This window comes from Myxine glutinosa, chromosome 4 (genome assembly GCF_964187855.1).
Source record: "Myxine glutinosa chromosome 4, kmMyxGlut1.1, whole genome shotgun sequence".
NCBI classification, from domain to species: domain Eukaryota; kingdom Metazoa; phylum Chordata; class Myxini; order Myxiniformes; family Myxinidae; genus Myxine; species Myxine glutinosa.
In genome coordinates this window covers 6,713,683-6,741,206 of record NC_136264.1, presented here as the reverse complement: position 1 = coordinate 6,741,206, position 27,524 = coordinate 6,713,683, and the positions used below count along the sequence as shown (strand labels likewise).

General features: G+C 47.7%; 1 protein-coding gene across 2 annotated transcripts in view; it reads left to right on the top strand.

Moving 5' to 3' along the window:
• Window positions 1-24,060: 24,060 nt before the first annotated feature.
• The window catches only part of LOC137424377 (uncharacterized), a 169,902-nt gene continuing 166,438 nt past the window's right edge, over window positions 24,061-27,524 (top strand). For both annotated transcript variants that reach the window (XR_013623015.1, XM_068111772.2), the window contains exons 1-2: window positions 24,061-24,351; window positions 24,925-25,251. Coding sequence is in view for 1 of the 2 variants with exons in the window: in XM_068111772.2 (XP_067967873.2) it covers window positions 24,279-24,351; window positions 24,925-25,251 (400 nt within the window). In the remaining variant the exon portion in view is untranslated. The remainder of the gene's footprint in view (window positions 24,352-24,924; window positions 25,252-27,524) is intronic.

The following is a 27,524-nucleotide window of genomic DNA, read 5'->3' as shown; positions in this document are numbered from 1 at the left end:
AAACACAACATTGGAGAGCAGGGACATCGGGAGGACTTGGGGGGAGGTGGGAGAGGATTAAAACATATGAACACTGCAAGGACTCTGGGGTGAATTACCGGGGGTAGAAAAGATCAAGGTTTTCGATGGGGGAAGATAAGAGATGGTGGTGAACAGCTGTTTTAAAGACCTGGAGGGAGGAGTGGGATTGAAGGGAGTGGGGGAGTTTGTTCCAGAGGCGGGAGAAAAGGGGAATGAAAGAGTGAAGGTGAGCAGAGAGCCTAGACTTTGGCAGTTTAACCATAAGAGGGTTGCAGGCAGATCTTGTGCGACCTGAAGGAATATTGGGGGGACAGAGCACAGAGAGAGCTGGGGGAGCAAGGCCGGAGAGGAGTCGGTAGAAGACAGAAACACATATACATGAACACACACAAACACACACACACACACACATACATACACACACACACACACACAAACACACACACACACACACACACACACACACACACACACACACACACATAAACACACACATACACACACACACACACACAAACACACACACACACACATAAACACACACACACACACACACATAAACACACACACACACACACACACAAACAAACGCACACACACACAAACACACACACATACACACACACACAAACAAACGCACATACACACACAAACAAACAAACGCACACACACAAACACACATACACAAACAAACGTGCACACACACACACACACCACACAAACAACCACACACAGAAACAAAAGCACACACACAAACACACACACAAAAACAAAGGCACACACACACACACATATACACACATACACACATACACACACACACACACACACACACACACACACACACACACACACACACACACACACAAACACATATGCACACACACACACACACACACACAAACACACACACACACACACAAACACATATGCACACACACACACACACACACACACACACACAAACACACACACACACAAACACATATGCACACACACACACACACACACACACACACACACACACACACACACACACACACACACAAATTGCCCCGGAGATGCCAAAGAGGCACTGAACCTCTGGAGAGGGTGCTGAGGCCGTGGTTGTGGTTTTTGTGGTTAATACATGTACATGTACCGCATATCAGCAGTTAGCAGCCGGTGCAGCCTGGCAAGGCGGGGCACTTTGAACATGGTTATGAAAAGAATAACAACGCAACACAACTATGGATTATTGGGGAATGATTTACGATCAAAGATCATTGAGCGAAAGAAAATTCATGAGAATGCAAAATTATTTTCTGATTTTCTGCCACATTAATTAACTAGAGCGGCACTCGCATGCTTAACCGCATTCCAACGGTTAACTCGGTTAACCACATGCCAACGCCAGGTGAACAGTTTGCGTTTTGTATCCCAATGATAGGCCGGATCTGGATTTGTACCTGAAACAAAATAGAATCGGCTTGTTATTGTCACCTAACCACCCCATCCACCAAGTTTTGTCAATAATCGTCCACAACCTTTTTATTGTAACCGACTGTAATCGTCCACAACCTTTTTATATAGGTCCACAACCTAACCGAACCCAAATCTTTATAGTCCACAACCTAACCGAACCCAAATCTTTATAGTCCACAACCTAACCGAACCCAAATCTTTATAGTCCACAACCTAACCCAAATCTTCACAAAAACCGAATCACTTCGTCCTTGTCACACACCCAACCTGCCCACCAGTTTTGTCCAAATCCATCCAGAAATTGTTGAGATATCCGGGTCACAAACAAACAAACAACACATCGTGCAGAGCACGAAACTTGTGAAATCACGAAAACAAATTTGACCTTAAAAATAATCTGGCCGACAACACTACTTGACCAAAAGTATGCGGACACCCCTTATAATTAGTGGATTTGGCTATTTCAGCCACACCCATTGCTGACAGGTATATATAATCAAGCACACAGCCATTCAATCTCCATAGACAAACATTCACAGTAGAATGAGCCGTACTGCAGAGCTCAGTGTCTTTCACCGTGGCACCGTCATAGGATGCCACCTTTCCAACAAGTCAGTTCGTTAAATTTCTGCCCGGCTAGAGCTGCCCTGGTCAACTGTAAGTGCTGTTATTGTGAAGTGGAATCGTCTAGGAGCAACAACAGCCCAGCCACGAAGTGGTAGGCCACACGAGCTCACAGAACGGGACTGCGGAGTGCTGAAGTGCATAGCATGTAAAAAATCTTCTGTCCTCGGTTGCAACACTCACGACCGAGTTCCAAACTGCCTCTGGAAGCAACGTCGGCACCACAACTGTTCGTCGGGAGCTTCATGAAATGGGTTTCCATGGCCGAGCAGCCGCACACGAGCCTAAGATCACCATGCGCAATGCCAAGCATCGGCTGGAGTGGTGTGAAGCTCGCCGCCATTGGACTCTGGAGCAGTGGAAACGCGTTCTCTGGAGGGATGAATCATGCTTCACCATCTGGCAGTCCGACGGATGATTCTGGGTTTGGCGGACACCAGGAGAACACCTGCAAGAACTACCTGCCCAACTGCATAGCGCCAACTGTGAAGTTTGGTGGAGGAAGAATAATGGTCTGGGGCTGTTTTTCATGGTTCGGCTTGGCCCCTTAGTCCCAGTGAAGGGAAATCTTAACGCTACAGCATACAATGACATTCTTGATGATTGTGTGCTTCCATCTTTGTGGCAACAGTTTGGGGAAGGCCCTTTCCTGTTTCAGCATGACAATGCCCCCGTGCACAAAGCGAAGTCCATACAGAAATGGTTTGTCGAGATCGGTGTGGAAGAACTTGACCGGCCTGCACAGAGCCCTGACCTCAACCCCATCAAACACCTTTGGGATGAATTGGAACGCCGACTGCGGGCCAGGTCTAATCGCCCAACATCAGTGCCCGACATCACGAATGCTCTTGTGGCTGAATGGAAGCAAATCTCCGCAGCAATGTTCTAATATCTAGTGGAAAGCCTTCCCAGAAGAGTGGAGGCTGTTATAGCAGCAAAGGGGGGGGGGGGGGGGGGGGCAACTCCATATTAATGCCCATGATTTTGGAATGAGATGTTTGACGACCACATATGGGTGTGATGTTCAGGTGTCCACATACTTTTGGCCAAGTAGTGTATGTGCTGCCCCATTCTTCCCATTCTGCTGTACTGCCCCATTCTTCCCTTTCTCCAAGCTATTCTGAAATCTCTGACACACCTTCAACAGCTCTCCCTACCTCTTCCTCCTCTTCCACATCTTACCCTACCCCTCCCCCCCCCTGTTCTGGACCCGATGCTCCCCCTTCCTCTTCATTAACGGTATGGACCTCAAACATCCGGGGCCTTCGCTCAAACATCCGGGGCCAGGTCCACTGGAAAACCCAGTTCACGTTAATTCGGTTTGTGTGTTTGCTACTTTTTTTTTTTTTTAATACAAGATCGAGGCTCGTGAAAGAGCCAACATTAATCACACAAAAAGACAAACCGACACACAAAACACAAAAAACAAGGGGAGCGGCAGACAAGATGGGGAGAGAGGGGGAAGGACACAAAAGAGAGGGGGAAGAGGGGGAAGGACACAAACACGAGAAGTCTCGCGAGATCACGGCGAGGTCACGTCTTTTCGAAGCTGCTCCACGCTTTCGAAGCTAAGTGATATTTCTCAATCGTGTTTTTGTCGAGACTGTATGTATCTTTCGGTGTGTGTACCTATAGCGTATCTTTTGGAAAATTTTCGGTGCTAATTTTTCGTTCATGTATACACAATCGTCGGTTAATGGTATCGAGTATTCTGCGGCCTAGTACTCGTAGGCTTGGACTACCGTACCGACTCCGACCTTGTGGTTTGTTTTTCTCTCGGCGATTCGTCGAATTCGCTGAAATTATTTTCGTTCACTGTTTCGTACCAGTCGTTCACCCCGTACCTCCTTGTTTAATATCTGTACTCACAAAAAAAAAAAAAAAAAAAAAAAACCCCCAAAAAAACAATTTCCTTCCCAGGTCTTATTCGTTTATTTGTTCTTTTTGTTCGTTCGTTCTTCGTTCGCGATCACGCGGTTAGAAATGTATAATCTCTCCCCTGAACAACTATTTTCTCTCATATATTATAACACCCTTTTCTTCTTTTCCTACAAAAGGATGCTTTCGTCTTGCTCACCAAATCTATTCATTCCAAAAAATATATATAATACCATCTCTTACAGTTCCTCCTTTCTACATTCCCTAAACTATCCAGAACTCCATCCCTCCTCCAGTGTCCTCAAACGTATTTTTGACTCGAAGGTCTCAAACTCATTTTGCAAAAAATGTTCGTTTCCCATGAATCGTACACTTTTCAAAATCCAATCTCACCCCTCCCCTCCAAATCCTCCCCATCACCCATCCCTTTCAAATCTCCCCCCTTGCCCCTTCCCTCCCATCCCTCCTAAACTCCCCCCACACCCCTCCCCTCCGAGACTCTCCCTCGCTCCTCCCCTTCTAGACTCCCCTCTCACCCCTCCTCAAAGCATCCTCCCTGCTTCTTCCTCCTTCCAACTTTCACCTTCATCTCCCCAAACCTTCTGCCTTGCTCTTCCCCCTCCTCAAATAACACCTCACTGTGCCTCACCCAATCTCCATCAAACCTTTTGTCCGCCCCATTCTTCCCTTTCTCCAAGCTATTCTGAAATCTCTGACACACCTTCAACAGCTCTCCCTACCTCTTCCTCCTCTTCCACATCTTACCCTACCCCTCCCCCCCCCTGTTCTGGACCCGATGCTCCCCCTTCCTCTTCATTAACGGTATGGACCTCAAACATCCGGGGCCTTCGCTCAAACTTGACTGACCTCTCCATACAGGTTGCATTCTGACAAACCAGATGTGATCTGCTTTACAGAAACTTTCCTCCTTCATGATGTCTCTGATGCCTTGGTATCTCTCCCAGGTTACTCCCTCCTCCGGTATGATAGACCTGAGCCTCGTCCTGGAGGTGGGGTTGCTATCTTTATAAAAAACTCTCTTCCTCACTCGCCCTCCACTGCCCTCTCTCCACCTCACCCCCAGGAATACCTTTGGCTACGGCTTCCCCTTCGCTCCCACCTTTTGTTCATATGTGTGTTGTACCGTCCACCAATCAGCGATGACTCCATCTACATCTCACTGTCTGATAATATGGACCAACTTCTATCTACCCATCCCAACTCTCTCTTCCTCATATGTGGTGATTTCAATTGTCACCATGCCAGTTGGCTGGGTGTGGGTACCTCTCTCACCAGCCATGGCTCTTCAGCAAAGGACTTCTGCGACTCACTGGGACTGACACAATCTGTCAATTTCCTGACCCGGATCTCAGTCAACGGAGCATCTTCTCTTCTGGATTTGGTTATGACAAACTTCCCTGAAAATGTCTGCTGCTCTTCTTCTGCTCCAATCGGCTCATCTGATCATGTGCTTGTCAAAGTGGACATCTCTCTGACCATTCTCAGAGAGCCTCCTCAGCGTCGACGAGTCTGGCATTTCACTCAGGCCAACTGGCACGGTCTTCAAGCAGCCATCAATCATCTGGACTGGTCTCCCATCTCTACCGCCTCTGACATCAACTCATCCTGGGAATTCTTTCAAAGTAAATTGCTCTCTCTCATGCACAGATTTATACCATCTTGTCTTCAGTTGTCATACCCTTCCTCCCGTCCATGGTACACGGAATATTGTGGTGAGGCTGTTGCCCTGAAACAACTTGCTTTCGTCTCCTGGAAAGCAAATCCAACGGAAGGAAATCTCATTTCCTTTCACAAAGCCCGAAACAAGTGTGTGTCCACCCTCAGGAGAGCCAGGAAACAATATCTCACCATTCTCAAGACCGAACTCTCTTATCTGTCTCCCTCTTCCAAATCCTGGTGGCGTCTGGTCAAATCTGTTTCTGGTGTTTATTCCCCCTCCATCCCCTCCCTCACCTCAAACGGCTTAACGGCTGACTCCGCACGTGAAAAAGCTGAATGCTTCAACTCTGTGTTTGCCTCTAAATCTTGTGTCCCAAACCCATCCCTCTCTGTACCCACCGTACCCAGTCGTACCCAGCTGCTCCTGCACTCTGTGTCCTTTCCTCCTGACAAGGTGGAAAAGTTTCTGGCAACCCTCGACTCTGATTCTGCAACTGGTCCTGACGGCATCAGCCCACGGGTCCTAAAATCATGTTCTTCTGCACTTTCACTCCCTCTTTCTGTTCTCTTCACCCTCTCTTTTGCTCAAGGTCATCTGCCATCTGCTTGGAAATCAGCCAACATCACCGCTTTGCACAAAAAAGGTGCAAAAACAGATCCCAGCAACTACAGACCAATCAGCCTTCTCCCAATTATCAGCAAAGTCATGGAATCCATCATTGCTTCAGATATTAAATCTTTCCTCTTCTCCAATGGCTTGATCTCTGATCATCAATTTGGTTTCAGACCTGGTCACTCTACTCTGGACATGCTGCTTCTGCTTTCTCAACAATGGATGGAGGTCCTCAACGCCAAACAGGAAATTAGAGCTGTCTCCCTTGACATTTCACGTGCCTTCGATACGGTCTGGCACCCTGCTCTGCTCTCCAAACTCTCCTCCTCTGGTATCCATGGAAATCTCCACGCATGGCTGGCGGACTTCCTCTCTGGTCGTAGTCAACGTGTGGCCCTGAATGGGTTTCTCTCATCTCCTCTTCCTGTTCAGGCTGGAGTTCCCCAAGGTAGTGTTCTGGGCCCTGTGCTTTTTCTGGTCTTCATCAATGATCTCTCTGACTCTCTTGAAAATCCTCTCTATCTCTTTGCTGACGACTCTACTCTCTGTCGCTCCATTCCTCATCCCTCAGATTGGCAGTCTGCAGCCTCCTCACTCTCTGCAGACCTGGACAAAATCACAGACTGGTCAAACAAGTGGAACATGGCTTTCAATCCTGACAAATCTCACACTCTTACAATATCTCTCCGAAAGGACCGACTGGACAACCCTCCCATCTACTTTCTCAACAATCCTCTCCAAGAAGTTCTGTCGCTCAAGCTTTTGGGTCTCACTATCTGCCATGATCTTTCTTGGGAAAACCACATTTCCAAGCTGGCCTCCAAAGCCAGTCGCCGACTGGGCATCCTCCGTCGTGCGAAGTCCTTCCTTGGCACACCTGAGCTCCTCACCACATACAAGGCTTTCATCCGCAGCTCAATGGAATACTGTTCCCCCCTCTGGGCTGGTGCTCCTGCCTCACACCTTGCTCGGCTTCACGCTGTTGAGGCCAAAGCTTTCAGAATCATTGGAATCTCCTGCGATGTAGTCAACGCCGAGGGCCTTTCACTCACTCACCGCAGGCAGGTTGGTGGTCTTTCTGTCTTCTACCGACTCCTCTCCGGCCTTGCTCCCCCAGCTCTCTTTGATGCTCTGTCCCCCCAATATTCCTTCAGGTCGCACAAGATCTGCCTGCAACCCTCTTCTGGTTAAACTGCCAAAGTCTAGGCTCTCTGCTCACCTTCACTCTTTCATTCCCCTTTTCTCCCACCTCTGGAACAAACTCCCCCACTCCCTTCAATCCCACTCCTCCCTCCAGGTCTTTAAAACAGCTGTTCACCACCATCTCTTATCTTCCCCCATCGAAAACCTTGATCTTTTCTACCCCCGGTAATTCACCCCAGAGTCCTTGCAGTGTTCATATGTTTTAATCCTCTCCCACCTCCCCCCAAGTCCTCCCGATGTCCCTGCTCTCAAATGTTGTTTGTGTCCTTCCCCCTCTCTTTTGTGTCCTTCCCCCTCTCTCCCCATCTTGTCTACCGCTCCCCTTGTTTTTTTGTGTTTTGTGTGTCGGTTTGTCTTTTTGTGTGATTAATGTTAGCTCTTTCACGAGCCTCGATGTTGTATACAAAAAAAAACAACAAAAAAAAAACAACATTTGAGAGCAGGGACATCGGGAGGACTTGGGGGGGGGGGGGAGGTGGGAGAGGATTAAAACATATGAACACTGCAAGGACTCTGGGGTGAATTACCGGGGGTAGAAAAGATCAAGGTTTTCGATGGGGGACGATAAGAGATGGTGGTGAACAGCTGTTTTAAAGACCTGGAGGGAGGAGTGGGATTGAAGGGAGTGGGGGAGTTTGTTCCAGAGGTGGGAGAAAAGGGGAATGAAAGAGTGAAGGTGAGCAGAGAGCCTAGACTTTGGCAGTTTAACCATAAGAGGGTTGCAGGCAGATCTTGTGCGACCTGAAGGAATATTGGGGGGACAGAGCACAGAGAGAGCTGGGGGAGCAAGGCCGGAGAGGAGTCAGTAGAAGACAGAAAGACCACCAACCTGCCTGCGGTGAGTGAGTGAAAGGCCCTCGGCGTTGACTACATCGCAGGAGATTCCAATGATTCTGAAAGCTTTGGCGTCAACAGCGTGAAGCCGAGCAAGGTGTGAGGCAGGAGCACCAGCCCAGAGGGGGGGAACAGTAATCCATTGAGCTGCGGATGAAAGCGTTGTATGTGGTGAGGAGCTCAGGTGTGCCAAGGAAGGACTTCGCACGACGGAGGATGCCCAGTCGGCGACTGGCTTTGGAGGCCAGCTTGGAAATGTGGTTTTCCCAAGAAAGATCATGGCAGATAGTGAGACCCAAAAGCTTGAGCGACAGAACTTCTTGGAGAGGATTGTTGAGAAAGTAGATGGGAGGGTTGTCCAGTCGGTCCTTTCGGAGAGACATTGTAAGAGTGTGAGATTTGTCAGGATTGAAAGACATGTTCCACTTGTTTGACCAGTCTGTGATTTTGTCCAGGTCTGCAGAGAGTGAGGAGGCTGCAGACTGCCGATCTGAGGGATGAGGAATGGAGCGACAGAGAGTAGAGTCGTCAGCAAAGAGATAGAGAGGATTTTCAAGAGAGTCAGAGAGATCATTGATGAAGACCAGAAAAAGCACCGGGCACAGAACACTACCTTGGGGAACTCCAGCCTGAACAGGAAGAGGAGATGAGAGAAACCCATTCAGGGCCACACGTTGACTACGACCAGAGAGGAAGTCCGCCAGCCATGCGTGGAGATTTCCATGGATACCAAAGGAGGAGAGTTTGGAGAGCAGAGCAGGGTGCCAGACCGTATCGAAGGCACGTGAAATGTCAAGGGAGACAGCTCTAATTTCCTGTTTGGCATTGAGGACCTCCATCCATTGTTGAGAAAATCGAAGATTTATCATTAAGTATATTCGTTGGTCTTGTGAATATTCTGTCTGTTTGTCTGTGTCTGTATGTCAGTTGCCTACAGGTCAGAATTTTCAACCGATCTTCACGAAACTTCACCAAATTGTAGAGTTTGTCATAAGCAAGAAGCCTATTGTTTTGGGGGTCAAAAGGTCAGTAGGTCAACATAGGCCAAAGGTCACCAACTTTGTCAAATTTCTAAAATCCTCAATTTTCATCCAATTAACTTGAAATTTTAAGAGGACTTGCACATCTGGTCACTGAATTGAACCACCAAGTATATTTGAGGTCAATAAATGCCAAAGCGTCAACATAGGCCAGATTTCTAAAATCCTCACTTGTCATCTGATTGACTTGAAATTTTAAGCGGATTTGCATATCTGCTCACTTAATTCAAGCACCAATTATTTTTGAGGTCAACATAGGTCACAAGATAAACATAAGGCAAAGGTCAACCACTTAAAAAAAACAACTAAAATCCTCAACTTTAATCCGATTGACTTCAAATTTGAATAAGATTTGCATATCAGCTAACTGAATTCAACCACCAACTGTTTTTGAGATCAGCATAGGTCACAAGGTCAACATAGGCCAATGGTCAACCACTTTTCTTCAAATTTCTAAAATCTTTCATTTTCATCTGATTGACTTGAAATTTGAATAAGATTTTCATATCAGAAAACTGAATTCAACAAACAACTATGTATCTTGAAGTGATCATAAGCCAAAAGATCAACATGGGCAAATGTCAACAAGCTTTTCAAATTTCTAAAATCCTCAATTTTTATTTGATTGACTTGAAATTTGAATGGGATTTACACATCAGCTAACTGAACTTAACCACCAACTATTTTTGAGATCAGCAAAGGCCAAAAGGTCAACATAGGCCAAAGGTCAACAAGAATTTCAGATTTCTAAAATCCTCAATTTTCATCCTATTGACTTGAAATTTGAATTGGATCAACATATCGGTGAAATGAATTCAACCACCAATTATTTTTGAGATCAACATCGGCCAAAAGGTCAACATAGGCCAAAAGGTCAACAGCATTTTTCACATTTCTAAAATCCTCAATTTTCATCCAATTGACTTGAAAATTGAATGGGAGTTGCATATCTGGTCACTGAATTCAACCACCAACTATTTTTGAGGTCAACATAGGCCAAAAGGTCAACATCGGCCAGATTTCTAAAATCCTCAATTATCATCCGATATCATGGGTAATGAACGTAGAGCAGCAACGAAGGCTGGAAAGGGTGGAAATGCGAATGGTTCGGTAGACGTGCGGAGTATCGTTGAGAGAGAGGAAGACAAATGATGAATTGTGAAAGATGATGGGAATAGAGCCTGTGATTGATGCTGTGAAGAGGAACAGGTTGAGATGGTTTGGTCATGTGTTGAGGAAGGATGAAAGTGACTGGTTGAGAAGAGTGATGGAAATGAATGTAGAAGGAAGTAGAGGACGGGGAAGACCGATAAAGACTTGGCTGAAGATGATGGAAGAAGAAATGCGGGCAAGGGAGTTAACAAGGAGAGATGCAGAAAATAGGGCAAAATGGAGAAGATTGTCATGGGGACCGCAAGGCTAACCCCCACTCTAGCAGGGAAAATGGCCTTAAAATGCATGTTGTTGTTGTTGTTGTTGTTGTATCATCCGATTGGCTTGAACTTTTAAGAGGATTTGCATATCTGGTCACTGAATTCAACCCCCAAGTATTTTTGAGGCCAACATAAGCCAACAACTTATTTTAGGGATTTCGGACGTATCGTGCTATGCATGACATATAAATGTCTTGTTTGTTGTTTGTTAATCACCTACAGTTCACAATTTTAAACCGATCTTCATGAAACTTTACTTGATGGTAGACTTGGTCATAAGGAATAAGCCTATTGATGTAGAGGTCAAGGTCGTAGGTCAACTTAAGGTCAATTTTTTAAAATTGTCATTTTCCATCCGATCGACTTGAAAATTGAACACCATTTGCATATTGATCCACTAAATAGGGAAACCAACTATTTTTGAGGTCAAAGGGTGAAAGGTTATCTCAAGGTCAAATTTCTAAAATCATCAATTTTCATCTGAAAACTTGTCAATTTTCAATCATTGACTTGAAAATTAAACAGCAATTGAATAGTACCTCACTGAATTGGGAAACAAACTTTTGTTAAGGTCAAAAGGTCAACTTAAGGTCAAACTTCTACTATATAAGAGCCGTTGGTCTGTGTGTGTGTGTGTGTGTGTGTGTGTGTGTCGCCATTTTTCTCAGAGATCGCTGACCGGATTTTCGTCAAACTTTCAGAGGTTCATCAGTGAGTGCCTAGGATTGTTTTAGGCCCAATTTTTTTTTGTGCATCGGAGTGTTTTAGGCAAAAAATAAATTTGAAAAATAAAATTTCCTTTTGGATTTAAAGGCACTAAAACAAACAAACATTGGATTAAAAAATCGCTCTCGTGCCTAAGCCTTTTTATTAATGACAGTTATATCAAAGGGAGGCGCAAAGCACCCCTCCCTTTATATAAGGGGTCGTTTCTCTGTATGCAGCGAAATCGGCTGCAAATTTCAGAAGTAAATGCTTTTTATGTTGAGGTAATATGTTCCAAATTTCAGCAACGTCTGTTTACACATTCTTGAGTTTTATGTAGAAAACCCTCAAATCACTGGTGCCCGTCCGTCCATCCATCTGCCCAAAATGTGTTGGTGCTCATATATCAAGGACTATACATTAAAACTAGCTGAAACTTGGAATTATACATCGGCCAATAGGTCTAGTTAATGGCTTTCGAAACAAATTCCACATAAGTGCTATAGTTTTTGCTTTGAAATCAAATATATATCAATATATTGTTGCGAATATGGAATTTGGCCTCCATATCCGCTTGTAAATATTCCCCTATTTTCTCCAATACTCCCCAACTTTCCCCAATCCCCCATTCCCTAGTCCCATTGCATGTAAATAACAATCAGTAGAGCCGACCTTCCCCTTATTCCCCCATTAAATGTCGTGCCCAGGTCCACCGCACCACACGTAGACAACTTTCGGACATCTTCCTAGCTATTCTTATTCTATGTCAGTTAAGGCCTCGTCTCCATTAATTATGACTCTTCGTTGCACCAGAATGTGATTATATGGCATCAGTAGTGAGTTTAGGACCTTTCCCATACCTCCTCCCATCTTCTTCCCCAAACAACAACAATAACAACAACTACAACAACAATTACAACTACAACTACGACTACAACAACAGAGGGGCGGGGAGTGTGCGTCCTCACACCGGCTCGGTTACCCGCCATGACCATGCGCTCCACGGCGTTACCCCGAAGGGGCTGGCTGTCAGCTCCTCGTCAGGGGCGGAGCCAGTAACCCCCCCACGCACCCAATGAGAAGCAACGTGCCGATTCCATCTGGGGCGGAGCTAACGAGCCGAGGGCGTGTCACTCCCCGCCGGATATACGCGGCCCCGCGCCGGACGTGACGACAGATGCGCCTCAGCTTGGAGAGAGAAGCCACCGCCACCCCCAGCGCGACGATACCTCCCCGCATCTTTGGACCGGACCGGACCGTACTGTACCCTGCCCCGAGCCCAGGAGGACCTGGAGCCATCGATACCCGCTTTCCTGTCATCAACCCCCGTGTGAGTCAGCCGTTGTCCCGTTTGTCTGTCGTCTGTCCGGGGTTAATATAAGAGTGTGTCTAAGTGCCTGTCTTTCTGTGATTATACCTCTAGCCCCTGTAATCTGACCTTTCCGTACGAATATAATCTCCTCCGGAGGTCTTGAGAATTGAAACATTGGTGTCGTATTGTGTTATTGTAATCCAGCCGGGTGTCTTCTTTTTCTTATTGAGCCAGCATCGCGCGACTAGTCAACGTTCGGGCACAATCGGGTAACTTGTGCAGACGTGGTCATACCATAAAACCGCTCGGTAAATAACATCCAAGCCACGTCTGTAACAATTGGTGTCGGGAGTGAGATTCGAGGCCCGACCAAATTTTGAAAAAAAAAAACGAATAGAAAAAAAAAAAAAAAAATTTGGTCAAAATTTGGAGCGGCCGAAATTTGTTTTGTTTTACAAAACCCGAATTTTGAAAGTCGCGCTATGGCGGATCAAGACGGCTGGGGTCCGGTAGGGGAGAGTGAAGCAGGGTCGGTCCAGGACCAAATTGAGACACGTGAGGAGAGCGAAACAGCGGGGGTAGCAAACGCACAAAATGGCGCCTCGCTGGTCACCGCGCCCGCGACCGTAGCAGCGCCGCCGATGGATTGGGGCCTATTTATGGAACAAATAAAGGCGCTCATGGTCCAGACAAGTGAAGACCTGAGGAATGACTTGGGAAACCAAATGGGGGTAATGGGGAACCGGATGGATGCTCAGAGTGAGCAATTGGGAGTAATGAGGGACGAAGCGAGGGGTACTGGGGAGGAGTTAGACAACGGGATAAAAGAAGTGAAAAATGGGTTAATGGGGGTAGAAAATAGAATGGCTGCCCAGGAGAATCAGATAGAGGGAGTGAAAAATGGGTTAGAGGGGTTAGAAAACAGTATGGAAGGCAAATTGAGGGACATGAGGGACCAAGCGGAAAGGGAAGTTAAACAAATGGAGCAGCAGATAGAGGGGGTCAGAATGGGGGTAGAAACCAAACTGGATGCTCACAGGGAGGAAATGGAGCAGATGAGGGTGGCATCTGGGCAGGAGATGCAAGTGATGGGAGAGGAGATTAGAAGAGGAGTGAGTGAGGAGGTCGGAGGAGTGCGCGAGGAGGTGAGGCACTGTAAGGAGCACATGGAGAAGGAGGTGAGAAAGGGGACGGTAAAGTTACAAGGGGGCATAGAGGTCCTGACGCAGGAGGTGGAACAGCTGACGGAGGGACAAAAAGGACTAACGGAGCAGGTTCAAAGGAACACTGCGGTATTAGGAGGTTTAAAAGCGACACAAAACGACATAAAAAACGACTTGATAGCGACAAAGAGGGAATGTCAGATGGTACGTGAGGGACTGACAACGAGGCTGGACGAGGTGATAGAGGTTATGGAGACGAAGGACCGGCAGGTGAGGACGCACATGGAAACGGTCAAGGTAGCCTTGGAGGACGAGCTTGAGGAGACGTACCGGGGAATAAAAGAGGTGAGGCACAAATTAGAAGAAGTGGAAGAAGGGGTGAGCGAAATTAAGAAGCGACGGAGAGGGGATAACAAAGAGATAAAAGAGGAGATAAAAGAATTGGTCCAAAGTCTGTGTTTGGATCGTGATGTGCTCGTTAACCGGATGAGGGATTCGCAGGTGATGGAGGAGAAGCGAAGAGGAAGAGGACCCGGTGTAAGTGGTGACCAATATGGTCGTGCGTATGATGCGCCAGGTGATTTAAGAGGCTTGGGGGTCGAGATAGACCCGGGTGTTCGTGAGAGGCCGTTGGTGAAGTGTGCGACAGGTCTGGTGTGCGAAAGAGGAGGTGTGCGAGAAAGTCCGACTCTGGGGTGTGTGAGGAAAAAGTGCGTGCCAAGGAGTGAGTGTGCTGGCAAGAGTGAGTCGGTCGTAGCGCGTGTGCGAGGGGGCACATGGAAGCGCGGTGTGGTGAGTGTTACAGAGGGTGTAACGGGAGAGTGTGCGCGAGAAAGGTGTGTGACGGACAGGTGCATGAGGAAAGAGTGCGCTGTCAGAAGTAAGGAAGAGTGTCCACCTGTGGTGAGTGTTACCGAGGGTGTAACGGGAGCGTGTGCGCGAGAAAGGTGTGTGACGGACAGGTGCATGGGGAAAGAGTGTGCTGTCAAGAGTAAGGGTGAGTGCGCTGTCAGGAATGGAGGTGAAAGTAGTGAGAGTGACATGGAGCGTGAGTTAGTTGTGACAGGTGAGCGAGGATGTACACCTGGGATGGAAGGATGCACACCTGGAATGGTAGAGCGTGAGTGGGAATGCACGCTGGAGTTGGTGGTGAGGCACGTGGTTGGGTGTGCGAATGAGAGCACACCTGTGATTGTCACAGAGGAGGTGACCGAGGAGGGGGTGCGAAGCGGTGTATTGGTGAGGTGTGCGAGCAACGAATGTGTGCCAAAGTGTTCGGTGGTCAGGTGTGTGACCAAGGCTGTGAGTGGAATGAGTGTACCTGGGTGTGTAAGGAAAGGTACGAGGAGCATGGGCACGGCTGGATGTGTGAGCAAGGAACGGGCTGCGGGGTGTAAGCGTCCAGGTGAAGCATCGACGTTAGACGGGGTAGAGTTTAGAACGACTTATAGCCGAATCGGGCCCTCGGTGCGTGCTGGGCCTCGCTTTGAACGGCCGCGTCCGTGCTCCACGTGGCGGAGCGGGCAGCCCGATAGGAAGGGTCGTTATGGCGACCGCGTTTTGTTGAGACGTGCCGGCAGGTCTAGATCGGGGCATTGGATGGCTCCACGCCGAGGTGGTGTGTGGGATCTCGGCACGGGTAAGCCCCCGTCCCTGCCCCGACTGCCGGACGCATCCAGCCGCTGGCACAAAACAACCAGCATCCATTGCTTGGCTTTACGAAGCCGGGCTTTGGACAGGGATTGGCGCACCGAGAGGTATTAGTGAGTCGACTGGGTGATGAGGTTAGTGTTTTGGACCCAAAATTAGAGAAAAACAAAATTTGATGATTGGCAAGGGATTGGCAGTAGTGATTGGCAGATGATGGGCAGTGATTGACAAATTTTTAATTTGTTGAAATTCGATGTGCAAAATTGGTAGTGAGAGACCCCCGATGTGGTGGGATGGCAAATCCACCATCCCTCACAGGTGGGGGCAAATGCGCACTAGCTTATGGGGTGTATGGCAGTGAAAACTAGCCCGGGTGGGTTAGGATATTGTGTGTAGGGATCTAGAGAAGATGACCTTAGGTGACGTTAAGTTTAGTTAGTGACTGATACCTGTAGTAGGGACGCAGGTAGATTAGTGTGGATGATAATGACGAGGGAGCGCAATAGTTTAAAGGGACGACTGGGAAGCGCAAGTTTCAGAAGGGAGTAGTTAGCTGAGATGATGCCGTGTTTGTGAGAATTGAACAGGTGTGATTGCACAGGTGTGCAACTGAACAGGTGTGATTGCACAGGTGTGCAACTGGACAGGTGTGATTGCACAGGTGTGCATCTGGACAGGTGTGTGGAGCAGTGTATGAGTAGTGAGTGTTGTGGATCAGCGCGAATGCGCTTGGGGAGAGAAGGGTGCAGGTGGCACCAAGTGTGAGAGCACAGGTGTGCAAGTACAGGTGTGTGGAGAGAGTTGGAGTAAGTGGTACGGAGTGGTGTGCATGGTGCGAAGGTGTGAATGGGGGAAGAGTGGACCCCCATCACGGATACCCGGGGCGGGTAGTGTAAGTGTTAGGTAGAGGGTACAGGTAAATTGTGGTTGGATATTGGCATTTGTGGTGCGGTTGCAGAATGGTGTTGTGGATGGGTGCATTAGTGTTGTGGAAATGGCTGGGCGTGTAGCCTGTTAGTGTGTGTAGTTGGTTGGGCACTCCACCACTGTGAGGATGTCGGCCAGGTGAGGCCGCAGGTGGGCTCTGGGAGCCGGTAGTTGTGAGTGGGTGCCTGAGGATCCCGGGTGTGGATCGGGTAGCCCAGTGCCAGAGAGGGCACCGAGTGGGGAGAGCGCCAGAGGGCCTGCCCCAGTTAGTTAGGTTAGGGTAAGGAGCAGGTAAGCTCGGAGGCAACCGCAGTGGTGGAGGTGTGCAGGTGGGTAGACCCACTGGGAGAGGTACACGCCACAGCCCAGAAATTGTGCGAGGGCACCGGGAGATGAATCGGGGGAGTGAGACCCCAAATTGAAAAGCACCACAGTTTGGCCAATGGGAATTGGTTTTTAGAACTAATAGTGTAAGAGGGCCAATGGTTTGGCCGGAGAAAGACCCCGGGTAGTGTAAAGTTGTAAAGTCATTTAGGAAATAGTTAGGATTGATGAACCTGTCGCACCATACGCAGCCACTTACCTGTGGTGATGATGATGACTCCACACCTGTGTTTTCTTTGTTTTGTTGCAGGAAATGAGATTGTGAGGATTTGTGAGACGCATCACGACGTGGATGAGACATTGGGGTGATTCCATCTCTCCCTCCCTAGGAGGGACTGATGATGAATTGGTAATGGCAAATTTTGATGTGCAGTTGGAGATGGCAAATTTTGATGAGAGTTGAAAATGGCAAATTTGATTGGTTAGGAGGGAGAGAAGACGAATTTGGTTTATGGGAGGAACGGGGAAGACAGTAGGGATGTTTGTTGATTTGTAAAGTAGATGTTTATGGGTAGTGTTGTGTTTTGTGGATACAGTAAGGGGTAAGGGAGGGGCCATGTAGGTTACCTGGTGGGGGGGGGGCGTACGATAGGAACGTACCTGTCTCACCTGGTTCCCATGTGCCCCCAGTGTGCATTACCTTATATTGCGTGCACTTTTGCGCCCTTACCACCTTACTCACTTGTTTCTTCTTTTGTCTCCCACCTCCGAGGATCTGGCTTTGGGGTAGAGAGAGAGGAGAGAGAGGTGCTGGCTGCGCAGTTGTGGGCCTGCACTTTCGCTGTTTGCTGCCGGGATCGATACACCATATGGACCGCAATGTTTGTGGCCACCCACAATGGACCGCAGTTCGTTTGCGGCCAAGCACCACCCGGGGATGGACCTATGGGTCAACGTGGCACCTATGCCATAAAGGTGAACCACTGTTAATTAACACCACTGAAGGCCACACGAAGAGCAAGAGACACCTGCAGGGTTAGGGGTTGTCGAATTTATTTTTATTCCAATGAACAATGGTGACTGCACCGATTGGCGGTGGGGTGGTGCTTTTGATGCTGGGACGGGGTGCTCTGCACGTTATTAAAGGCCGTTGGCCACAGAGCACTCGTGGGTTGGTGTATCGATGCTGGCAAGCGCGCTTTCTCTATGCATAACATCTGCATGTGTTCCTCCAAAAACAGGTCCTGGATCGTAGTGTAAATAGCAGCGTAGTCTTGTAAATAATGCTCCCTACCGGCTGTATGTTTAGTTTGAGAATTCTTTCCGGATTCGGTTATCCTGTGGGTGTGTTTCTGTGAGGAGAAGGGTGCAACGTCGCAGGGGGACATATTTACTCATTTGTGAATATCTGTAAAACTGTCGCACTCAGGGTAGAGTTAATAGTAGAGGGAACTACATTGCGTGCCACACTAAAGTAGGTAAAAATTTATCGGGTCGGGACGCCCCGAGGGTAGAGAAGGGTGCAATGTTGCGAATATGGAATTTGGCCTCCATATCCGCTTGTAAATATTCCCCTATTTTCTCCAATACTCCCCAACTTTCCCCAATCCCCCATTCCCTAGTCCCATTGCATGTAAATAACAATCAGTAGAGCCGACCTTCCCCTTATTCCCCCATTAAATGTCGTGCCCAGGTCCACCGCACCACACGTAGACAACTTTCGGACATCTTCCTAGCTATTCTTATTCTATGTCAGTTAAGGCCTCGTCTCCATTAATTATGACTCTTCGTTGCACCAGAATGTGATTATATGGCATCAGTAGTGAGTTTAGGACCTTTCCCATACCTCCTCCCATCTTCTTCCCCAAACAACAACAATAACAACAACTACAACAACAATTACAACTACAACTACGACTACAACAACAGAGGGGCGGGGAGTGTGCGTCCTCACACCGGCTCGGTTACCCGCCATGACCATGCGCTCCACGGCGTTACCCCGAAGGGGCTGGCTGTCAGCTCCTCGTCAGGGGCGGAGCCAGTAACCCCCCCACGCACCCAATGAGAAGCAACGTGCCGATTCCATCTGGGGCGGAGCTAACGAGCCGAGGGCGTGTCACTCCCCGCCGGATATACGCGGCCCCGCGCCGGACGTGACGACAGATGCGCCTCAGCTTGGAGAGAGAAGCCACCGCCACCCCCAGCGCGACGATACCTCCCCGCATCTTTGGACCGGACCGGACCGTACTGTACCCTGCCCCGAGCCCAGGAGGACCTGGAGCCATCGATACCCGCTTTCCTGTCATCAACCCCCGTGTGAGTCAGCCGTTGTCCCGTTTGTCTGTCGTCTGTCCGGGGTTAATATAAGAGTGTGTCTAAGTGCCTGTCTTTCTGTGATTATACCTCTAGCCCCTGTAATCTGACCTTTCCGTACGAATATAATCTCCTCCGGAGGTCTTGAGAATTGAAACATTGGTGTCGTATTGTGTTATTGTAATCCAGCCGGGTGTCTTCTTTTTCTTATTGAGCCAGCATCGCGCGACTAGTCAACGTTCGGGCACAATCGGGTAACTTGTGCAGACGTGGTCATACCATAAAACCGCTCGGTAAATAACATCCAAGCCACGTCTGTAACAATATATATACATAAATTAATATATAAAATATATACACACTTTATAACTCTTCAAAATATTATTATACAAATCCAACATGCTGGCCAAATGGCCTAATGGATAAAGCATCAGTACTCCCAAGCTGGATGATTAAGGGTTTGAATCCCGTCTGGGCTGAAAAAATTTCCCCTTACTTTTTCAAGTCTTTTATATCATCTTGAATAAAGTCTTGTACGATGAACAAATGCATTTTGTTCGTGTTTAACATGTATCTTGTGAAAAATGCCAAGGGCATAGAAAAGGCCCCTTTATATGGTATGTGCCATGTGGCAAAGTATAGAAAAGAAGGGACACTCTTGGGTAAAATGCCAGGGGCATAGAAAAGGCCCATTTATATGGGATGTGCCATTTGGCAAAGTAAAGAAAAGGAGGGACTTTCAAAAAAATATATCGTGCGCATGCTGGACTACCCTTGTGTTCTGAGGAGGAATCAAGTAATGCTCTAGAAAGCTTCATACAAAGGGGCGCCAATTTAATTCATACAACTGCATGGAGAAGTAAATGTATTTTATTTGCCACATGTCGGGCACCCCTTTTAGCTAGTATTTAGTCACACTAGTATTTAGAATGGTCAATATAATTTATGACAAAAACAAACACCCCAAAAAATATTTCCCCTCGCTCTGCTTGGTGGGATTATATTTTTCAGTGCATTGTAATTTTTTGCACCCCCCCCCCCCCAACCTAAAATCATTGATCCGTAGCCCACCTAACCTAAAATTGTGGATCTGTAGCCCACCTAACCTAAAATCATGGATCCATAGCCCACCTAACGTAAGATCATGGATCCGTAGCCCACCTAACCTAAAATCATGGATCCCCCGCCCAAACCTAAAATCATGGATCCCCCGCCCTAACCTAAAATCATGGACCCACCGCCCCCTAAACTAAAAACATGGATCCACTGCCCTCTAAACTAAAAACATGGATCGACTGCCCCCTAAACTAAAAACATGGATCCTTAGCCCACCTAACCTAAAATCATGGATCCTCCGCCCCCTAAACTAAAAACATGGATCCTTAGCCCACCTAACCTAAAATAATGGATCCGTAGCCCACCTGACCTAAAATCATGGATCCGTAGACCACCTAACCTAAAATCATGGATCCGCACACCCTAACATAAAATCATTAATCCCCCGCCCTAACGTAAAATCATGGATCCGTGGCCCACCTAACCTAAAATCATGGATCCGTAGACCACCGAACCTAAAATCATGGATCCGCACACCCTAACATAAAATCATTAATCCCCCGCCCTAACGTAAAATCATGGATCCGTAGCCCACCTAACCTAAAATCATGGATCCGTAGCCCACCGAACCAAAAATCATGGATCCGCACTCCCTAACATAAAATTATGGATCCCCCGCCCTAACCTAAAATCATGGATCTGTAGCCCACCCAACCTAAAATCATGGATCCGTACCCACCTAACCTAAAATCATGGATCCGTAGCCCACCGAACCTAAAATCATGGATCCACACCCCCTAACATAAAATTATGGATCCCCCCGCCCTAACCTAAAATCATGGATCCGTAGCCCACCCAACCTAAAATCATGGATCCGTACCCACCTAACCTAAAATCATGGATACGTAGCCCACCGAACCTAAAATCATGGATCCACACCCCCTAACATAAAATTATGGATCCCCCGCCCTAACCTAAAATCATGGATCCATAGCCCACCTAACCTAAAATCATGGATCCCCCGCCCTAACCTAAAATCATGGATCCACCGTTCTCAAAACTAAAAACATGGATCCACTGCCCCCTAAACAAAAAAGATGGATCCACTGCCCCCTAAACTAAAAACATGGTTCCACTGCCCCCTAAACTAAAAAGATGGTCCACACCCCCCAAACCTAAAAACATGGATCCACACCCCCAAACCTAAAATCATGGATTCACACATCCCAAACCTAAAAACATGGATCCACACCCCCTAACCTAAAATCATGGATCCACACCCCCTAACCTAAAAACATGGATCCACACCCCCCAAACCTAAAAACATGGATCCACACCCCCTAACCTAAAAACATGGATCCACATCCCCCAAACCTAAAATCATGGATCCACACCCCCTAAACTAAAAACATGATCCACACCCCCCAAACCTAAAAACATGGATCCACTCCCCCAAACCTAAAATCATGGATCCACACATCCCAAACCTAAAAACATGGATCCACACCCCCTAACCTAAAATCATGGATGCACACCCCCTAACCTAAAATCATGGATCCACACCCCCTAACCTAAAATCATGGATCCACACCCCCCAAACCTAAAAACATGGATCCACACCCCCAAACCTAAAATCATGGATCCACACCCCCCAAACCTAAAATCATGGATCCACACCCCCTAACCTAAAATCATGGATCCACACCCCCCAAACCTAAAAACATGGATCCACACCCCCAAACCTAAAATCATGGATCCACACCCCCCAAACTAAAATCATGGATCCACACCCCCTAAACTAAAATCATGGATCCACACCCCCTAACCTAAAATCATGGATCCACACCCCCCAAACCTAAAAACATGGATCCACACCCCCAAACCTAAAATCATGGATCCACACCCCCCAAACCTAAAATCATGGATCCACACCCCCTAACCTAAAATCATGGATCCACACCCCCCAAACCTAAAAACATGGATCCACATCCCCAAACCTAAAATCATGGATCCACACCCCCTAAACTAAAATCATGGATCCACACCCCCTAAACTAAAATCATGGATCCACACCCCCTAACCTAAAATCATGGATCCACATCCCCAAACCTAAAATCATGGATCCACACCCCCAAACCTAAAATCATGGATCCACACCCCCTAACCTAAAATCATGGATCCACACCCCCAAACCTAAAATCATGGATCCACACCCCCAAACCTAAAATCATGGATCCACACCCCCTAACCTAAAATCATGGATCCACACCCCCAAACCTAAAATCATGGATCCACATCCCCAAACCTAAAAATATGGATCCACACCCCCTAATCTAAAAACATGGATCCACACCCCCAAACCTAAAATCATGGATCCACATCCCCAAACCTAAAATCATGGATCCACACCCCCTAACCTAAAATCATGGATCCACACCCCCTAACCTAAAAACATGGATCCACATCCCCAAACCTAAAATCATGGATCCACACCCCCTAACCTAAAATCATGGATCCACACCCCCTAACCTAAAATCATGGATCCACATCCCCTAACCTAAAATCATGGATCCACACCCCCTAACCTAAAAACATGGATCCACATCCCCAAACCTAAAATCATGGATCCACACCCCCTAACCTAAAATCATGGAACCACACCCCCAAACCTAAAATCATGGATCCACACCCCCTAACCTAAAATCATGGATCCACACCCCCTAACCTAAAATCATGGATCCACACCCCCTAACCTAAAAACATGGATCCACACCCCCCAAACCTAAAAACATGGATCCACATCCCCTAACCTAAAATCATGGATCCACATCCCCAAACCTAAAATCATGGATCCACACCCCCAAACCTAAAATCATGGATCCACACCCCCTAACCTAAAATCATGGATCCACACCCCCAAACCTAAAATCATGGATCCACACCCCCAAACCTAAAATCATGGATCCACACCCCCTAACCTAAAATCATGGATCCACACCCCCAAACCTAAAATCATGGATCCACATCCCCAAACCTAAAAATATGGATCCACACCCCCTAACCTAAAAACATGGATCCACACCCCCAAACCTAAAATCATGGATCCACATCCCCAAACCTAAAATCATGGATCCACACCCCCTAACCTAAAATCATGGATCCACACCCCCTAACCTAAAAACATGGATCCACATCCCCAAACCTAAAATCATGGATCCACACCCCCTAACCTAAAATCATGGATCCACACCCCCTAACCTAAAATCATGGATCCACATCCCCTAACCTAAAATCATGGATCCACACCCCCTAACCTAAAAACATGGATCCACATCCCCAAACCTAAAATCATGGATCCACACCCCCTAACCTAAAATCATGGAACCACACCCCCAAACCTAAAATCATGGATCCACACCCCCTAACCTAAAATCATGGATCCACACCCCCTAACCTAAAATCATGGATCCACACCCCCTAACCTAAAAACATGGATCCACACCCCCAAACCTAAAATCATGGATCCACATCCCCAAACCTAAAAACATGGATCCACATCCCCAAACCTAAAATCATGGATCCGCGCCTGGCTCTCTGCCCATTGTACGTACACGAATAACAATACGATAACGTTTCTTATAATTTGCATCTCTCGGTCTCCAGCTGCTTCTTCCTTGTATCAAGGACTCTACAATTACGACATTTCACTCCAAGGAAACAACGAAAAGGAATGCAAATTGGAAAAAATAAAGGGGGTTTAAGGCCGGACCGCAACCACAACACCCATTTACTGGGGCTACATTTTTCCAACATGGAAATTTTGCGGTGACATCACGTGAGCACGTGTACCGAACCGAGCCAACGTTTTGATGACCTCTCCTCTCCTTCACGACCTCCTCGGTCCGTACGTTCCACCAGAACCACTTCCTCCTGCGACGTGCACTTCCAGCTGTTCCCACAAAGCCATGTGAAACACATTGACAAACGGACTAATATCGGCAAATTCCACGACACGAAAAACCATTCGGCGCCACATCGATGACCATGTTGGTCCAACAGGTGACGCTTGTCGAGTTCTGGGTCCTCGTGGCTGCGGCGCTGTACTCCACAGGTGAGTGGGAGTGAGTGGGAGTGAGTGGGTGAGTCCAGGTGAGTGGGTGAGTGACGGAGAGACACGGATTACCTTGGGACATTGAAAACAACTATCTCCGCTTTGATTGTTAGTATCCTACAGTGTTTCTTTCACCATCATCGATAAATGCATGTACGGCACATGTTGATCGGATCGATGGATGCATGTACGGTACGTGTTGATCCGATTGATGGATGCATGTACGGTACGTGTTGATCGGATCGATGGATGCATGTACGGTACGTGTTGATCCGATTGATGGATGCATGTACGGCACATGTTGATCGGATCGATGGATGCATGTACGGTACGTGTTGATCCGATTGATGGATGCATGTACGGCGCATGTTGATCGGATCGATGGATGCATGTACGGTATGTGTTGATCCGATTGATGGATGCATGTACGGTACGTGTTGATCGGATCGATGGATGCATGTACGGTACATGTTGATAGGATCGATGGATGCATGTATGGTACATGTTGATCGGATCGATTGATGCATGTATGGTACATGTTGATCGGATCGATGATCTTTTCCTTCGGTGCAGGATCTCAATGCTCGTGGCCAAACACCATGAACGAATTGAGGAAATCGATGACGGTCATTGGTCTGGATGGCCGCTCCTTGATGGTGATCAGGTACAAGAGACCTCTGAGGAATTCGGATATAGAAAGGAAGTGGTGGATCCCGGACCACACAGAGTGCCAGGAGCATGCGGGATCTACTCCACTGGATCCCCTGCGGCTCCAGGAGCAATGCGAGGCCGGAGGCTCCTGCAGTCTTTGGCTACAGACGGTGAGAGCGTCCGATGCAGGTGTCATGGAGCTGCTCATCAACGGAACCTGCACGAACATCCGGATCATCGTTACACCAGGTATTCAAGGTTCTCAATTTACCTTCCATCTATAAATATTATCTGGGGCGTTCAAAAAGGTATTGGGACGACATGCGCGCCAAGACAGGTGGGCAGTTTACTTCTCTAAATACAAGAATTATAATATGATAAAGAAAATACATCTTCTGGTGTTATGTGTGAGCAAGGGTTCAGTCCTGACAAAACAGATTTTGACAATGGTTACGCTAGGTGGTTTGCAGTTACCTTCCCAACAGTTAATCAGGACACCGTGGGATCTTTAACATTGACCATCGAATGTTGGCAGACGGAACACCTGTTAGTCCATCCTTGGCACACCTGAACTCCTATCGACCTACATGATCTTCATCCGCAGCTTGACGGAGTCCTGCTCTCCCTTCTGTGCTGGATCACCTGCCTCACACCTTGACCAGCTTTATGGAGTCCTGCTCTCCTGTCTGCACTGGATCCCCTGCCTCACACCTTGACTAGCTTGACGGAGTCCTGCTATCCCTTCTGCGCTGGACCCCCTGCCTCACACCTTGACCAGCTTGATGGAGTCCTGATATCCCTTCTGTGCTGGATCCCCTGCCTAACACCTTGACCACCTTGATGGAGTCCTGCTCTCCCTTCTGCACTGGATCCTCTGCCTCACACCTTGACCACTTTGATTGAGTCCTGCTCTACCCTCTGGGCTGGATCCCCTGCCTAACACCTTGACCAGCTTGACGGAGTCCTGCTATCCCTTCTGCGCTGGATCCCCTGCCTCACACCTTGACCAGCTTGACGGAGTCCTGCTATCCCTTCTGTGCTGGATCCACTGCCTCACACCTTGAACAGCTTGACGGAGTCCTGCTATCCCTTCTGTGCTGGATCCCCTGCCTCACACCTTGACCAGCTTGATGGAGTACTGCTCTACAATCTGGGCTGGATCCCCTGCATCACATCTTGACCACCTTGATGGAGTATAGCTCTACCCTCTGGGCTGGATCCCCTGCCTCACACCTTGACCAGCTTGATGGAGTACTGCTTTCCCTTCTGTGCTGAATCCCCTGCCTCACATCTTGACCACCTTGACGGAGTCCTGCTCTCCCCTTTGGGCTGGCTCCTCTGCATTACATCTTGCCCAGCTTGATGGAGTACTGCTCTACCCTCTGGGCTGGATCCCCTTCCTCACACGTTGACCAGCTTGATGGAGTACTGCTCTCCCTTCTGTGCTGAATCCCTTGCATCACATCTTGACCAGCTTGATGGAGTCTTACTCTCCCTTCTGTGTTGGATCCCCTACCTCACACCTTGACCAGCTTGACGGATCCCCTGCCTCTTCTGTCTGGTTGAGGCTTTCAGGCTGGCAGGTAGGTAGACATCCCAGACAAGGTCGATGCGGCTGCTTTTATCGAGTTGAGCAGAGATGTATGGTGCAAACACTCTTTCTCCATACTCTTGATGTTCCAGGATTCAGCATTTGAACCACAGCTGAACCATCAATAATTGTTGCATCAGCCACAGGCACGCTATTGTTTTTGAGCAGATCTGATTCCAGGCAGCGAATGTTCAGATCTGGCGATCTCAAAAGTATCACCAAATGAATGGGCATCCCCAATTTAGTTTGAAATAACACCTATAAAGTTTTACTACACTATTTGGTTCCAAAATTAAGCGCGTTTGAACATTAGACTCGGTGGACTGGCGGCCATTTTGGATTTGACCTCTCACGGTCCTCAGAGGTCAAATCTGACTTCCCTCCACATCTGAAAATAAACCTTATGGTATGCACTAACTATGTTAGAAATTTCATGCTTTTCTCATAAAATGCACAATTGTTGTTGTTATCTGCTGTACTACTTGGGGAACTCCAGCCTGAACAGGAAGCGGAGATGAGAGAAATCCATTCAGGGCGTTGACTACGACCAGAGAGGAAGTCCACAAGCCATGCGTGGATATTTCCATGGATAACATAGGATGAGAGTTTGGTGAGCAGAGCGGGGTGCCAGACCATATCAAAGGCACGTGATATGTCAAGGGAGACACCTCTGATTTCTGTTTGGCATTGTGGATCTCCATCCACTGTCGAGACAGCAGAAGCAGCATGCCCAGAGTAGAGTGACCTGGTCTGAATCCAAATTGATGATCCGAGATCAAGCCATTGCAGAAGAGGAAGGATTTGATATCCGAAGCAATGATGGATTCTATGACTTTGCTGATTATTGCGAGCAGGCTGATTGGTCTGTAGTTGCATGGATCTGTTTTTGCACCTTTTTGTGTAAAGCGGTAATGTTGTCTGATTTCCAAGC